General features: G+C 40.9%; 1 protein-coding gene across 1 annotated transcript; it reads right to left on the bottom strand.

The window, feature by feature from the left end:
• Positions 1 to 2,511: 2,511 nt before the first annotated feature.
• On the bottom strand, positions 2,512 to 17,714 carry LOC117557579 (cytochrome c oxidase subunit 5A, mitochondrial-like; the record flags this gene model as incomplete). The annotated part of the gene is made up of 5 exons (XM_034233464.1): positions 2,512 to 2,743; positions 6,737 to 6,859; positions 7,971 to 8,092; positions 11,096 to 11,212; positions 17,564 to 17,714. Coding segments are annotated over 4 exons (504 nt in total), but the record flags the coding sequence as incomplete, so codon positions are not given.
• Positions 17,715 to 18,258: the final 544 nt, after the last annotated feature.

The raw sequence follows: 18,258 nt of genomic DNA, 5'->3' as shown, positions 1-18,258 counted from the left end.
GGTCCTACGAAGCTGGTTCTCTTTTTAGCAGGCTAGATCTCCATGGTAACTTATGCTTAGCGGCTAACCTGGTCGGGACCAGGTTAGGTTGCAGGCTAAGAGCTCAACTCAGTGAAAGCACCGCCTGCTGACCAATCAGAGCTCAGTGTGCGGAGTTTAAAGCGATCAAGTCATATTACAGGAGAAAGGAAATACAGAAAAGCTGCCGTCGCAGGAAAGACGGCCGGCAAAAATCACCGACTGTGTGAACGTGAACATTAATAGAATATCACCTCCATCTTCAGAGCAATCTGACTATTATAACATTAGCGTTAAGAACACTTACCACATATCTACCACAACATAAGTAACCGGATCAGAGTAACATTAAGTACAGTCCGCGGCATATCACATCATAATGTATTATATATTTTCTTATCTGAGTCAGCTGAGCCGTATCTGGCCGTGCAACACTCACAGTGTCACATACTGTATGCAGAAGTATTATTTTAAGCAACACATTAAGTTGACGAAACACTCGAGTCAAATGTAATTAAAGTCAGATCGTGTCTTAGACGGGGCAGTGATATCATAAACCTGTTAATGTATGCATTCAAACACTTTTTCTGTTACCAGCTGTATTCACCTTGCAGGTGCAGCTCTGTGGCTTTGATCCTGGATAAAGTGTTTAAGTCATGGATGTTTAAAGTTTAACTTCTTCATATGTCTAATATTATAGTTGACTTTTCATTCAGGAAGTATGACGCTGCGCTGTCAGTGCGCTTCTCCATGTTTGTGATTGGTCGAATGCTCCAGATACCACCCCTTCTATGTGAACGCGCACCTAACTAGATAGGACACGGCTGGCTTGAGCGATCTACTTCATAACCAGCGTCGTAGTACAGTTTAGCGAGAGCGCGTATGTTTTGGATTAGGCCAACCGGCTAACTCAAACATATCCAGGTTAATGTTGAACCAGCTTCGTAGTACAGGCCCCTGGAGTTGTGTTACAAGAGAAGTGATTCAAAACTAAAACTTGTTGCATATTGTGATGCTGATTGGGCAGCAGATCAAAATGACAGACGGAGCACAACTGGGTACTGTTTTAGTCTAAGTCAGACAGGACCTGTTATTTCCTGGAAATCTAAGAAACAGCCTACAGTTGCTTTATCCACATGTGAAGCAGAATATATGGCATTGGCAGCTGCTACACAGGAACGTTTTTATCTTGTGCAATTATTAAAAGGAATGGACAGTGGAAATGATTATGCACCAGTGACAATCTTTGAGGACAACCAAGGGGCAATTGCACTATCAAAGAATCCTGTGTGTCGTCAAAGGTGTAAACATGTTGATATCAAATATCATTTTGTTCGATCTGCAGTTAGTGATGGAAACATTATTATTGAATACTGCCCAACAACAGAAATGGTAGCTGATATTTTAACCAAGCCTGTAACAAAGGGCATGATTGAAAAGTTTGTGTATTTCATTTTTGGTGTTGAAGGTTAAAATGAAAAAAAAGTGTAAATGTATGTCAAAGGTTGTCAGAATAAGATCAAGTGGGGGTGTTGAACTGTTGTGAACGATTCATCTCATGAATGCTCTTATGCTGACGTCATATCTGTCAATCTGTCAATCACACAGCTGGTTCTAATAAAGAGATCATTGCTGGCTCACTCGGAGAACTCAGTCAGTGTCATGTGAACTACAATGCAAGTGTGTGGCGTCTTTTATTCCTCCGTAGTATTAGTCCAAGGCTATCTAGACCTTTGCTGGTAATGGCTGCTGCGCCAACAGTAACATTACGTCGCCTACAGTCCGCGGCACTGTGAGTGCAGACGTCGATATGTTCCATTATCATTCATATCACATCATAATGTATCATATATTTCCTTATCTGAGTCAGCTGAGCCGTATCTGGCCGTGCAGCACTCACAGTGTCACATACTGTATGCAGAAGTATTATTTTAAGCAACACATTAAGTTGACGAAACACTCGAGTCAAATGTAATTAAAGTCAGATCCACTCGTGTCTTGGACGGGGCAGTGATATCATAAACCTGTTAATGTACGCATTCAAACACTTGTTCTGTCACCAGCTGTATTCACCTTGCAGGTGCAGCTCTGTGGCTTTGATCCTGGATAAAGTGTTTAAGTCATGGATGTTTAAAGTTTAACTTCTTCATATGTCTAATATTATAGTTGACTTTTCATTCAGGAAGTATGACGCTGCGCTGTCAGTAGCTTCTCCATGTTTGTGATTGGTCGAATGCTCCAGATACCACCACTTTTATGTGAACGCGCACCTAACTAGATAGGACACGGCTGGCTTGAGCGATCCACTTGATAACCTGCGTCGTAGGACAGTTTAGCGAGAGCGCGTATGTTTTGGATTAGGCTAACCGGCTAACTCAAACATATCCAGGTTAGGTTGAACCAGCTTCGTAGTACAGGCCCCTGGTGACCTGAAGCTCATCAAACCAAAAGGTACAAACTGGTTCATCAACACTTTGACCAAGATAGCTAAACTATGTTTTAATCTTGTATACATGAGTTTATTTGATCAACTTGGAACATATGATGCATGTATATTATACAAAACAAAAAGAACAACACACGTTCTTAAATTATTGGTTTCGTTATTATTAGGTCCACCATTTTGTACACAACAGGAAAGCATGGATTTGATCAACAATATATAGACATATTTAAAGTGGGGAATCAGAAGAGCTCATCGTCATCTCGTTATACATCCAAGGACCTGAGGAGAGAGGAGAAGGAGACATGTTCAGATGAGAGGAAGTCAAAAGCAAAATCATTCATGAGCTGCTGCACAATTTAACACACATTAACTTCCTAAATTCAGAATCAAGTTTATCACCAGGTACACAGAGGGATTAGCTCTGGTGTGTTGTGGTGCAAACATAAACAACTTCAGACCATAAGTTGTAAAAAGAGGTCAAACATATACATTTAAATTAGGGCTGTCAAACGATAAAAAATTTTAATCAGATTAATCACAGCTTAAAAATTAATTAATCATGATTAATCACCATTCGAATTATGTACAAAATATGCCATTTCTTTATGTATATTGTTGTGGGAATGGAAAGATAAATGAAAGAAGGCGGATATATCCATTTAACATACAGTAGGCCATGGGTCGGCAACAGGCGGCCCGCGGGCCACTGTTGGCCCGCCAGCAATAATATTTGGCCCGTAATTTTGAGAATCAAAAATAAAATATTATTTTGAGATTTTTTTTTTTTTTTTTTACAACATTGGACCGACAGTCGCACATCAGGGTTTCCGTGAGCGGCCGATCGATCGGCCGCCGGTCATTATATACGATTATAAACTGAAGCAATATAAAAATGAGCCCCATTAACTGAGTTTTAAACATCAGCATATCCGGTCCTAGTCCGGTGATTACCTGCTAACGGAAACTCTGCTACACAATTCTTATTATTCAAACATGACCGGTAGTTTCAAATTTGTCCGGTAAAATAAATTCAGTCCCGACATATCTGCTTACATTCATAATGTCAGCGGAGGGAGGGGAAGCGGCGCTGTGGAAGAGCAGAGTGGCGAGGGAGAGCTGTCATCTTCCCTTTACAAGCTTCAAACATGTATTTATCGTGTGATTTTGGAAATAAAAGTTCCATATTCTGAAATCCAAGACTTTGTTTATTTAAAATCAAACAAAACACCCGATCCCCGAAAAACTATTTTTTTACGCAAATCCACGTTTATTTTGAAATGAGCCGTTGCGACTTCCGACTGATTTCGATAGAGCGGGTCTGGTCACATATGGCAAATGTGTGGTTTGGGGGAACCAGGCCAATTAAAGTACTTATTTAACTATTAAATACATTGAGTTTGAGTAAAATACTTGGTTACTGATTAATTTAGGTTATAATATATTACATTGCAAAGCAAAACTGCTGTAATTGATTTATTTTGTCCTTTGATATTTTTTAAAGGTTTTCAACCTGAAAGAATCCTAATGTGTCCTTGAAATGTTGAAATAAAGAAAAGGAAAAAGGATTCCAGTTGTCCCTCAAGCCTCTCAAATGTGTGCAAACACTCAAATAAATGCCAAAAACCCAGAGAACTTGACTATACTTATTAGAATAAAAGTATGTTAAATAACACTGCTAGTTAATAACTGTACTCAGTGGAGGCTCGTCCATTGAGGAAAGGGAGGACCATCCTCCCTACAATTTCAGAGAAAAATAAACTTTGAAGAGAACAATAAATACACCTCAATTTAAAAGATAAGTCTGTTAAAATACAGATAATAGCCCTGGCTTTGGGACTGAAATGGGGCTAGAGAGGACGAGCCTGGGCGGGTCTAGCCAGAGGCTCTGGATTGGGCGAACAGGGGCGCTGCGCCCTCTTACCAAAATCAATTCCTTGAATTAGGCTTTGATTATGTTCTGGCCCGCCATCTTGCGGCTCAGCAAAAAATTGGCCCACGGCCAAACTTACTTGCCTACCCCTGTAGTAGGCCTATGTATATTTATTATAACATTGTTCTGTGTGTCAAAATGAAAGACAGCCCACACACCTATCAATCATCAAACCGTGGGGTCTTATTTCATTACGTGTTGATTTCTATCAACACGTAATGTTTTATCGATGTATATTGAGATGTACTACAGCAAAAGTATTCTCCGTCGGGACTTCCTGCAACAACACCACGCCGTTATCTTGATTCTGATTGGCCAGAAGACATTATCAAAGATGTTCTATTGAGAAGACGATTACTACGTGACAAAAGTTTTCAAAACCGTTTCTAGTCTTCGGTATTTCCAGACAAGTGGCTACTGACAGTGTTGGGAAAGTTCATTTTCTACATGAACTAGTTTAGTTCACAGTTCACACATTTTAAAATGAACTAGTTCAGTTCATAGTTCATAATTCAAAATGTTGAACTAAAGTTCATGGTTTCAAAAATGAACTAATTTATAGTTTATAGTTCTTTTTTCAATACGTTGCTGCGAGCTATTATTTGTCAAAATGATTGCCACAACCCATATAGAACCACAGACAGCAATCAGAATACTGGCCTTTCCATAACGCTTTGCTGCCGCCCATTCAGTCCACACTAGTAGCAGCTGCAGCTTTCATCTCTACAGTATATTTTCAAAAACATGAGGAAAAACGTGCTGCTTGAATGGTCTTTATTAAGTATAATAATCTAAATATACTTAAAGTACCAAAAGTGAAAGTAGTCATTGTGCAAACATATAACATATAAACATGTGCCGACATAACTCTGTACTAACACAACACGAGGTAGGAACCAGGCTGAGGTATGAAACTAAGGTTACAGGCAAACGTTAGATTTTTTCCGTCTGAGTCAGTACTGACTTTAACGTAAAACTCTTTTAAATGCTCATACGCCGACACCGTAGAGTCTGACTCTGAGCGAGTGCTGCTGCAGCTGCTCTCGGCTTCGTCCATACATATTAATTAATTAATTAATTCAATGCTCGCCGGTTCCGCGGTTCCACATTGTTTGTTGTGAGGAGTCTGATGACGTATATTTTAGTGTGACAGGCGCGTATGCGTCACTGGCAGCTTGCTGTTGCCAGATTGGGTGGTTTTCCGCATTATTTTGAAGCCTGTGTACGGTGTGTTTTAACTGGGTTTTCGGCTGAAAGGCATATTAAATCTGGCACACTTTTGAACGCCGTTATAATACAGTGCTGAGAATGAACGCACTTTTGAACGCCGTTATACAGCGCTGAGAATGAACGCGTTCTCAATTACGTTCATCTAGCGGAAATACAGTACGTTCAGTTCACGTTCGCCCAAAATATGAACGCGTTCAGGTACATCACTGGCTACTGAAATCAATCTTACTAACTGCTGTCTGTGCAATTTACTCCGCGCGAGTTGGCAGACTTTATTTTGCTTACTTTAACATCATTTTTCATGGTGGGGCTAAGCCATTTCTTGGTATGGGTGTAGCCTACCCCAGCCATACCCTGCCGCTGCCACTGGTGGGATGTATGGGGCGGGCCATTCTGCACATGCGTTAAATGCGTTAAACATTTTTAACGCAGTTCATTCAAAAAATTAATTACCGCCGTTAACGCGATAATTTTGACAGCATTACTTTAAATACAAAATAACCTAAAAAAACTAAAAGACTTAGAACACTGAATATATGTCAGACTACAGTGTGCAAAGAAGAGTAATTAGTAAATAGAGCAGGGGTGGCCAAACCTTTTTCACTGAGGGCCACACACAGAAACATATACAAAGGGCTGGGCCCCTCAGTAGAGGTTCATTGCCTCATAAGTGAAGTTATAAGTTAGCAAAACCAATCAAATGTAGGTAAATGATGCTCGTGAGTGTTGGCAGCTCATCCCTTAAAGCAGAAGCTTCAGATTGATTAAAATAAGGAGGAATAGGAACGGTGTATTTCAAGCTTGTTATGGAAATAAGTCATTGCACTTTTTCTTATCAACTAAGATTTGTTAGAAAATGTTTCCAGCTTTATTAGAAAAGTGGTTTCATTAACACCTGAATACTACTGTGTAATATATTTGTACATATATATTTAAGAAGTACAATATAAGCCGAGCACACGTTTTATTTGTGGGCCGTATGCCATTCTACTTTTATTATTTGCTGAGGTTTGGAGACCCCTGATGTAGAGTCATCTCTGGGATGAAACTGTCCCTGAGACACGTGTGCAGAGATGTGCTAAAAACACATGTTGTAATGAGAGCATCGTCACCTGGAGGGTCTACAACTTGTCCATGCCGAGCTGTTCTGGAGTCGAGACGCCGAGCTCTGACAGCGTGGGCTGCAGCTCCTGGATCAGGTACGGGTAGATCTCTTTGTGGGGGCCGGCTTTGTCCTGAAGGACACAGAGGAAATAACAAATGAAGAGGATTTTGTTACGGAGAACACAGCTTACACTACTTACAGCGATCAGCAATACGTATGGACTGAAGCCCTCCTTTATGATTGGTTTAAAAACAATTAGCATCTACTAATCAAATAAACAACAAGTCTTTCCATTCACAACACATGGGAATACCACGGTGATAATATTGTTCTCTACTTCAATCCATTATATTGCACCATAAGATTATTAAACACCTGCACTTTTTAAAGACCATCCATAAACATTCATCTGTTTGCATCTTGCTAATTATTTATCTAATATATCAGATTCCATTTACTTGTATATAGACTCTTCTTGCACTATTTCTATTCTATTTGTATTTACTTGCACATCTCAAATCATTCTCTCACACTATTTTATTCATCTTTCACTCAGAAATGTTCCTAACAGAGTGAATTGACCTAGAAGTCTCTCAGTGGGCACCTTGCTTCCCTTGTTGTCTCCTTAAGGAAACACAGGACCATCCTTTACGAAAGATACGTTTATGTATAAATATTCCATAGAGTATTATTTATTCAAAGCCGTTATATACAATGATACTAAATGGCTTTCATGCAACCAATTAGCTTCACACATTTATGAAACCCTCAAGAAACAACATGCTATGCACGGACTCAAGTATCTAGATGTGCTTTTAGTCGCTTTGTAGTTTTCCCACAACAGAGGCACATCAAAAACACCCTCCGTCTCATCATAACGTCTCCCAGTGTCCTGACGAATTCTCCTTCACTACTTCCTTTAATCCCAGATCATTATGTTATTATACCAGAACAGCTTCATCCCACAGGCCATCAGACTGTTCAACACCTGAGCTTTTGAAAGAACATCCATATATATATATATATATATATATATAAATAAACTTGCCTTGCACTATTTTATCTGTTTCACTGTGTTTCGCTGTTGGAGGAGCCTCAGATTTAATACATATCTAAACTGTAGCTATGTACACATGACAATAAAAGCCTTGAATCTTGAACATTTTCATGGACATTAAGTAAGAGTGGTTAGGAGGAGACATAGGGCCTCATTTCTTCCACAATTCGATAAGTGATCTCACCTGAACGGCCTCCAGGATACGGATGGCGCTGGCCAAGTCGTTCAGTCTCCGGCACGCTCTGAGCGCTGAGTCCACGATCTTAGCCTCGGGCACCAGGTCGTACCCGATCAGGGTGTTCATGCCTTCACATTCATTTAAAAAACAAATGTATTACTTGGAAGAATTAGCAATCATTAACAAGAGTCGTCTGAATTTAAGGTTCATAAAAAATACATTAAGACAATTTCTTGTGGAGAAGATATTCGTCAGCTTTATTGAAGAGACTCAAGGTCCATTTTTAAAAGACATACAGTTCAATATAAATGAAAAAGGCAGTTATACCAATGTTTCCACAGAGGTGACTGGTATCGTACTGAGACGAGGATTTGACAGCAGCATAATGACACATTCATAATATTGCCTCAAACCATTACAAAACATGAAATGGGACAATACATATGATATGCATATCGTATGTTTGTGTCTTTGGTTCTTGAGTGTATTGGACCGTCAACTTAGTTATTTAAATTTTTTGAAGGGATCCTTTTTCAGAGTGTGGTGCGTTCAGGGACCCTCTGTAACTTTAAATATATCTGTGTGTAGTTCAGAGTGTGGTGCGTTCAGGGACCCTCAGTCACTTTGCATACATGTGTGCGTAGTTCAGAGTGTGGTGCGTTCAGGGACCCTCAGTGACTTTGCTTATATCTTTGTGTAGTTCAGAGTGTGGTGCGTTCAAGGACCCTGAGTAACCCAGCTGTGTGTGTGTGTGTGTAGTTCAGAGTGCGGTGCGTTCAGGGACCCTCACTCACTGACTATATATGTGTGTAGTTCAGAGTGTGGTACGTTCAGGGACCCTCGGTAACTTTGCTTATATCTGTGTGTAGTTCAGAGTGTGGTGCGTTCAAGGACCCTCAGTAACCCAGCTGTGTGTGTGTGTAGTTCAGAGTGTGGTGCGTTCAGGGACCCTCACTCACTGACTATATATGTGTGTAGTTCAGAGTGTGGTGCGTTCAGGGACCCTCGGTAACTTTGACTATATGTGTGTGTAGTTCAGAGTGTGGTGCGTTCAGGGACCCTCAGTAACTTTGACCATATCTGTGTGTAGTTCAGAGTGTGGTGCGTTCAGGGAACCTCAGTAACCCAGCTTTGTGTGTGTAGTTCAGAGTGTGGTGCGTTCAGGGACCCTCAGTAACTGATTATATCTGTGTGTAGTTCAGAGTGTGGTGCGTTCAAGGACATTAACTAACCCTAATTATATGTGTGTGTAGTTCAGAGTGTGGTGAGTTCAGGGACCCTCAGTAACTTTGCTTATATCTGTGTGTAGTTCAGAGTGTGGTGCGTTCAGGGAACCTCAGTAACCCAGCTTTGTGTGTGTGTAGTTCAGAGTGTGGTGCGTTCAGGGACCCTCACTAACTCCAAGTATATCTCTGTGTAGTTCAGAGTGTGGTGCGTTCAGGGACCCTCAGTAAACCAGCCGTGCGTGTGTGTAGTTAAGAGTGTGGTAAGTTCAGGGACCCTCAGTCACTTTCCTTATATCTGTGTGTAGTTCAGAGTGTGGTGCGTCCAGGGACCCTCAGTAACTTTGACCATATGTGTGTGTAGTTCAGAATGTGGTGCGTTCAGGGACTCTCAGTAACTGATTATATCCGTGTGTAGTTCAGAGTGTGGTGCGTTCAGGGACCCTCAGTAACCTAGCTGTGTGTGTGTGTAGTTCAGAGTGTGGTGCGTTCAGGGACCCTCATTAACGGATTATATATGTGTGTAGTTCAGAGTGTGGTGCGTGCAGGGACCCTCAGTAAATGAGACTATATCTGAGTGTAGTTCAGAGTGTGGTGCGTTCAGGAACCTCAGTAAACCAGCTTTGTGTGTGTGTGGAGTTCAGAGTGTGGTGCGTTCAGGGACCCTCAGTAACTTTGCTTATATCTGTGTATAGTTCAGAGTGTGGTGCGTTCAGGGACCCTAAGTAACCCAGCTGTGTGTGTGTGTGTAGTTCAGAATGTGTTAAGTTCAGGGACCATCAGTAACCCAGCTGTGTGTGTGTGTAGTTCAGAGTGTGGTGCATTCAGGGACCCTCAGTGTGGTGCGTTCAGGGACCCTCAGTAACCCAGCTTTGTGTGGGTGTAGTTCAGAGTGTGGTGCGTTCAGGGACCCTCAGTAACCCAGCTGTGTGTGTGTGTGTAGTTCAGAGTGTGGTGCGTTCAGGGACCCTCAGTAACTTTAATTATATCTGTGTGTAGTTCAGAGTGTGGTGCGTTCAGGGACCCTCAGTAACCCAGCTGTGTGTGTGTGTGTAGTTCAGAATGTGTTAAGTTCAGGGACCATCAGTAACCCAGCTGTGTGTGTGTGTAGTTCAGAGTGTGGTGCGTTCAGGGACCCTCAGTAACCCAGCTGTGTGTGTGTGTAGTTCAGAGTGTGGTGCGTTCAGGGACCCTCACTAACTTTGATTATATCTGTGTGTAGTTCAGAGTGTGGTACGTTCAGGGACCCTCACAAACTCTAATTATATCTGTGTGTAGTTCAGAGTGTGGTGCGTTCAGGGACCCTCATTAACTTTGCTTATATCTGTGTGTAGTTCAGAGTGTGGTGCGTTCAAGGACCCTCAGTAACCCAGCTGTGTGTGTAGTTCAGAGTGTGGTGCGTTCAGGGACTCTCAGTAACTGATTATATCTGTGTGTAGTTCAGAGTGCGGTACGTTCAGGGACCCTCATTAACTTTGACTATTTATGTGTGTAGTTCAGTGTTTTGTTTTGGGTTATTTATTTAATATTAACCATTTATTAAATGTAGCTTGACCTGGTGTTCTCATCTAAATGTCCTGCTGTGTCCTTTATTTGCATCTCTTGCCTGTACTATATTTAGAATAAGCAATAATAAGAAGAGCAACCATGATATTGTACAATTGTATCCAAACAATACATACAGTTTTGTTAAAAGTGGGAATAAAACCCAACTCCTAGAAACATCGGGGCTTATAACAACCAGAACACTTTTCCAGATTTACTGAAAATAGGTCTAACTTTTGACAGAATGTATTCTTTTGTCCACACTTTTCAATGAAACCCAAACTACAACCATAACATGAACCACACTATTAACAACAGAGCGAGGACACATCCTCAGAATATATTTAAAAAGCACAAAGGTACCTTTCCTCAGCTCCCAGGCATCGATGTCAGGTTTGCTGAAGTACGTCACCCAGCCGGCGTCAAACTCCTCGTCCGTCTCCACCCGGCCGTGGGAGTAACATCTGGAGGCCAATGGAGCTGAAAACATGACATCCAGAGGTTCATTTACAATGTTTTTAAATAATACAAGCAACACAAATATTCGACTCATTCGCCTATTGATTTGAACACGATCCGTGTATCCATCATGTCCTCAACAAGAAATTCCCCTCAGATTATTTGTTAAGAACTTTAAAAGGTACATGCAGCAAAATATAACATTTGATCAGGTTCATAGACACAAGGAGGTAAAAGGTATGATAGTAAATAATGATTTCTCTCCGACAGATAAGACACAAGACGACTGAGTCGATGCAACAATATAAAATATATAAAACCCCATAAAATAAAGTGAGCATATCGGTACAACAATAAATAAACCAATATAAAGGTAGGTGAATAATAAAGACTAAAAGAACATTTAAAGTGGGCGGTTGCTAATAAAAAGATAATCTAAAAAGATGCGTCTTTAGCTGGTGTTTGAAAATGCCTTAAAATAACGAAAAAAGACAATTATATAATAAATAAAGGACATCACGTGTCAAAGGACAAGGGAATAAAGTGTTTAGGGGTTCCTTAAAAGTCTTAAAAACTATAATTCCAATGCGTTTAAAATATAATTTCCACCTTTATGTATTAAATCAGCGAAAGTGTGTCTCCAGTGTCATCGGTGGGATCAAAGTGCATTCACACCAATACAATTATGAGGTACAAGTACTTCAGTATTTACATTTCCTGCTACTCTGTTCTTCTCCTAAAATATAATCCAGAGGCAAATAATGTACTTTCTACTTAGGTTACTTTGTGAATGTATATTATTAATCTAGCAATAGCTCACGACAGGCCGTGGTATATGGTCATTATATCACAGCTAAGGGGCGTTGTTCGGCCCGACGCGACCACTCCTCCATAGTAAGCAAGTACCCGGAGGTCGAAGTTAACCCTAAATATTTCCATCTTAAGCTTTAGTTAGTTCGTTTCGTAACGGACGTAATGTAACAGTTGTAACTTTTTCTCAGACGCGGAGGGATACTGACTAAGAACCAATCAGATTGCTTGATTTGACTTATCCGTTTTATAAATCAAATTCTACATGATAATGTGATGAATGGATCCCTGTCTAATTCTCCTTGATAGCGCACATTTCACAGCAAAAAGAGAGAATTCAATCAACTTATTAATCATCTAAAGGTTCATCTTTTAAACCCTTGTGTAATTCAAGAAAGATAAATAGTTATTTGAATCTAAAGCCTTATATTAATAAGCCAAATATTCAAACCATAATGACCTTAAGGCATGGGTCGGCAACAGGCGGCCCGCGGACCATTGTTGGCCCGCCAGCAATAATATTTGGCCGGTAATTTTGAGAATCAAAAATCAAATATTATTTAGATTTTTTTTTTTTTTTTTTTTACAACATAGGACCGACAGTCGCACATCAGGGTTTCCGTTAGCCGCCGATCGATTGGCCGCCGGTCATTATCGGCCGCCGGTCATTATCGGCCGATATTCACTCTTAATAGTTTGATCGGTGCTCTCTATAAAGGCCGATCAGGAGAGCTGGATCTGATCGATATAGACATAAACGCGAGTGAAGTATAACCGGACCCGAGAGAGAGATCAGATCAGCTGCTGAGTCTGATGGAGACACGCAGCTCTGCATGATCACCTGAAGCCCCGCCCACTGTTTAGCGAGCTGCATGAGAAACTGACGGGCTGTCAGGAGAGAGAGGGAGGGAGAGGGGAAAAGAGATGATCCGTTTCTCCCGTGTTATTATTCAAAGTTAATGTAAACTTTTTAATAATGTACTTCATCTACTACAAGTAGTTTGTTTGAATGTAATAATTATGTTGTTTGTTGTTTGTGGAATCATTTATAGAAAAATGAATCTGAATATTTTTATCTGTCACGATTATAAACTGAAGCAATATAAAAATGAGCCCCATTAACTGAGTTTTAAACATCAGCATATCCGGTCCTAGTCCGGTAATTACCTGCTTTGACGGAAACGGAACGGAAACGGAAACTCTGCTACACCATTCTTATTATTATTATTGAAACATGACCGGGCGGTAAGTTTCAAATTTGTCCGGTAAAATAAATTCTGTCCCGACATAAATATTACATTCATATTGTCAGCGGAGGGAGGGGAAGCGGCGCTGTGGAAGAGCAGAGTGGCGAGTGAGAGCTGTCATCTTCCATTTACAAGCTTCAAACATGTATTTATCGTGTGATTTTGGAGAAAAAAAATTCATATTCTGAAAGCCAAGACTTTGTTTATTTAAAATCAAACAAAACACCCGATCCCCGAAAAACTATTTTTTTACGCAAATGCACGTTTATTTTGAAATGAGCCGTTGCGACTTCCGACTGATTTCGATAGAGCGGGTCACATATGGCAAATGTGTGGTTGGGGGGAACCAGGCCAATGAAAGTACTTATTTAACTATTAAATACATTGAGTTTGAGTAAAATACTTGGTTACTGATTAATTTAGGTTATAATATATTACATTGCAAAGCAAAACTGCTGTAATTGATTTATTTTTGTCCTTTGGTATTTTTTAAAGGTTTTCAACCTGAAAGAATCCTAATGTGTCCTTGAAATGTTGAAATAAAGAAAAGGAAAAAGGATTCCAATTGTCCCTCAAGCCTCTCAAATGTGGGCAAACACTCAAATAAATGCCAAAAACCCAGAGAACTTGACAATACTTATCAGAATAAAAGTATGTTAAATAACACTGCTACCTAGTTAATAACTCTACTTTACTCAGTGGAGACTCGTCCATTGAGGAAAGGGAGGACCATCCTCCCTACAATTTCAGAGAAAAATACACTTTGAAGAGAACAATAAATACACCTCAATTTAAAAGATAAGTCTGTTAAAATACAGATAATAGCCCTGGCTTTGGGACTGAAATGGGGCTAGAGAGGACGAGCCTGGGCGGGTCTAGCCAGAGGCTCTGGATTGGGCGCCTATATCATCAGTGAACCAATCAACGGATCTGACTGCGCATCAGAGTGTTGATGGGGAGGCTTATCAGCGATATCAGAGTTTTTTCTGAACCGGGGAACAGGGGCGCTGCGCCCTCTTACCAAAATCAATTCCTTGAATTAGGCTTTGATTATGTTCTGGCCCGCCATCTTGCGGCTCAGAAAAAAAATTGGCCCACAGCCAAACTTACTTGCCTACCCCTGCCTTAAGGCAAGGCAAGTTTATTTATATAGCACTTTTCAGGCAATTCAAAGTAGTGATGGCAAAATGAAGCTTTGAATGAAGCGTCGAACCACTTGGACAATTGTGTCGGAAATAGGTTCATTTCTCGAAGCTTCAGTTACAGCGACCTCTCCTGGCGAAGTGCAAGGCTGCAGTGGGTTTAACGTATCATTGCCTTGAAAAATATTCGATGCACACACACACACTAACGGAGCGTCCACACAGCAGCGTGCGTTGACGCTTGGAGGTGGGCGTATCTGAAGCTTGGGGATTTTTTGCGAGCAACACGACCAACAACCAATCACATGAATCTCCCGCCCCCGACATACAAAGCAATAGCAATGTTAAAACGAAGTAAACTGGATATAAAATCCCCAAACAGGCGAAAACCTACCAGTTTCACCCACTGTCTCTGCCTCCTCCCTCCATGCCTCGCTCCTCCGGTTTGTATCCCGGTAGATGAACAGAGACTGATCATACAGCACCGGGTGATTCACTACCGCTATAATGAATTTTCCCTCAATTTTTTTGAATATGAGGAAATTACCTGCGTAGTCTCTCCCAGCATACACGCGGTTTGATTGGCTAGCGATTGTACTGGCAGATTTGAATACACGGGATTTCATTGGCTGACGCCTCCGTCGAGGCGTCAAAAGTTGAACATTGCTCAACTTTTGACGCCAGCTACGCCAGCAACGCTCCACGTCGCTTCCCAAAATGCAGTTCGGCTAAAAGTGACGTCACCCCATTCAAAGTGAATGGGCAGAAGCGTTGGAAGCTTCAACGCACGCCGCTGTGTGGACGGGCCGTAACGGAGCGTCCACACAGCAGCGTGCGTTGACGCTTGGAGGTGGGCGTATCTGAAGCTTGGGGATTTTTTGCGAGCAACACGACCAACAACCAATCACATGAATCTCCCGCCCCCGACATACAAAGCAATAGCAATGTTAAAACGAAGTAAACTGGATATAAAATCCCCAAACAGGCGAAAACCTACCAGTTTCACCCACTGTCTCTGCCTCCTCCCTCCATGCCTCGCTCCTCCGGTTTGTATCCCGGTAGATGAACAGAGACTGATCATACAGCACCGGGTGATTCACTACCGCTATAATCAATTTTCCCTCAATTTGTTTGAATATGAGGAAATGACCTGCGCAGTCTCTCCCAGCATACACGCGGTTTGATTGGCTAGCGATTGTACTGGCAGATTTGAATAAACGGGATTTCATTGGCTGACGCCTCCGTCGAGGCGTCAAAAGTTGAACATTGCTCAACTTTTGACGCCAGCTACGCCAGCAACGCTCCACGTCGCTTCCCAAAATGCAGTTCGGCTAAAAGTGACGTCACCCCATTCAAAGTGAATGGGCAGAAGCGTTGGAAGCTTCAACGCACGCCGCTGTGTGGACGGGCCGTAAGACTGAATATCATGTTCTATTTGCAATTAAAGATTGATAATTGTGTGTATTGGGTTATTGAGAAGAGACTAGAGAGTGCTAGACATGTTTTTGGGTGGAGAGGGCCTTTTATCAGTTATTAAAGTTGAAAAGCAATGATTAAAATACGTCCATTCCGGGATTTGAACCAGCTGCGCGGAGGACATCGCCGCATTCGGGCCGCCGGCTCTACCCACTGGGCTATCTATTCCTTAAATTATTGGACTGTTTTTATATTACTGATAATTGTCTTTTTGTTCACAACTTCTCCACATTTCGAAGTGTTTCCCGAGCCAGAACGACCTATCTTACTTCCTGGCTTGCTCTATAATGATACTACAATTCAAATGCAATACCAACAACAACTCAACAGCAACAACGCAAACTACGACAACAACCCACACATTGTGCATTGTTTAGAGCGGTCATAAAGTGTTGAAGCGCTCAAATTTGAAACTGTTTCAACCTGTCAGAATCGAGACGAGGCAGTGCATTGAATCGCGTGAATAGACCGCGAACCAGTCAAGTGATTCATTCAGGAAATGAAGCAGTTGCTGCTTCGGACGTCACATGTCACGTGATTTGAAGCAGTTGCTGCTTCGGACGTCATATGTCACGTGATTTGAAGCAAGCTTCGAAGCACTGCTTCTATGGAATAGGAAGTCCAGGGTTGAAGCTCCGTTCGAAGCTTCAGTGTCAAACTGCCATCACTAATTCAAAGTGCTTTACAAAAAATGAAAGACATTACGAAAATGGCATTTAAAATCAGTCATTAAAAAGAAAAGCTAATAAAATAAATATTAAAGTAAACATTGCTCTAACAAACACTGTATGCATCGTTTAAAATAGCTCTTCTTTTACCAGCTGCCATAACTAATGCTTAAACAAATTAAAATCCAATTTGTTAAAGTAAACAGTACCAGTACCTGTACAAGCTGGGATGATCATTGATACACATTCATGTATATAACTTTAAAATGGGACATAACACACAATAAGTACTTTTGAGGCAATCATTTTTTAATTCAGGACTTTTACTTGTAACATAGTATGTTTTCTATTAAGCTACTTTTACTTAAATTAGATATCTAAGTAGTTCTTCCACTTCTACATAAGTTACTCCATAACGGTCTCTAAAAAAGTGAAAACTCCTCCAGATGTCCCCAGCAGTTCTGTTTATGGAATAAGAAAGTATAACACTGTAGGTGTTTATGGGCCAACTATATAATGTCACTTAATGGCAATCAAACTCAATCTTAGCATTGTAATACGAGAAAGAGAAACACTTCATTTTGTAAACGCGACTAATATAAACAACTGTCAAAATCACATGCTAAGCTAACCAGCTAGCAGCTAGCCTATGGATGAATAAAGAGAGAGAGGCGTTCATTCCTATGAGAGTTGCTCAGTGGCGCATGAAGCCAAAAATAGAGAGACTGTAGGTTCAGAAATTACACAGATGTGAGCCCATGGCGCATGCGCAGTCTGAGTTTATTATAAACCTTAGCCTTTGTGTCGTTGTTCCACATAACTTGCCCGGATTTCATTATTTATTGTGCTTTATTAATTATTATACTTCAGTTTGCTGCTGTAATATAGCTGTTTTTATACCAGTGACATCCTTGGAGTTGTAGTACCGCCATTAGGCCACTACGCCCATTCATAAAAACCGTCTTCAACTAGCCTCCCAGTTTCTATTTACAAGTTAGCGTTAGCCGGGCTATCTTTAGCAGACATTACCGGGAAGACTTGCGGCTCCAGCAGAGTGTCCTTCTCCGGTTCCTCTATGATGTCGTTCATCATCTTGTCGGTAGTTGTCACAATGTATTCCACAAAACAGCCATGGTGGGACTTTGTTGTTCTTCTCCTCGGGAACAGGGATGCACTTCTGTCAGCTAATGCATGAGTGAAAAGGTTCCATACTACTTCCGGGAGAAGTTTTTCAAAAATAAAACATGAGAATAACTGACGTAGCATGGAATTGTAAGGAGGATTATTTCAACCAATCAGAGGTGGAAGAAGTACTCAGATCTTGTACTTGAGTAAAAGTAGAAGTACTCAGATCTTGTAATTGAGTAAAAGTAGAAGTACCAGAGTGTAGGAATACTCTGTTAGAAGTAAAAGTCCTGCATTTGTACTTTTACTCCACTACAAGTATTTAATACCTTTAGTTACTTTACAGATTTGGATGAATGATTTGAAATATAATCAAGTGTTAAATCAGACTTTAGTTCCACCTGGAGTAAATTCACAAGCTACCCTGCAGTATACACAGTCATTTAAACTAGCTGCACCTTTACCAGCTTTGAGAACACTTTAATGATCAATCATTAAACACATCATATATAACTTTATTTTGATGATAATACTTTTCTACTTTTACTTGAGGAACATTTTGAATGCAGGACTTTTACTGTAACAGAGTATTCCTACAC

Source organism: Gymnodraco acuticeps, unplaced genomic scaffold, assembly GCF_902827175.1.
Source record: "Gymnodraco acuticeps unplaced genomic scaffold, fGymAcu1.1, whole genome shotgun sequence".
Lineage (NCBI taxonomy): Eukaryota > Metazoa > Chordata > Actinopteri > Perciformes > Bathydraconidae > Gymnodraco > Gymnodraco acuticeps.
This window is presented reverse-complemented; position numbering and strand designations above follow the sequence as displayed.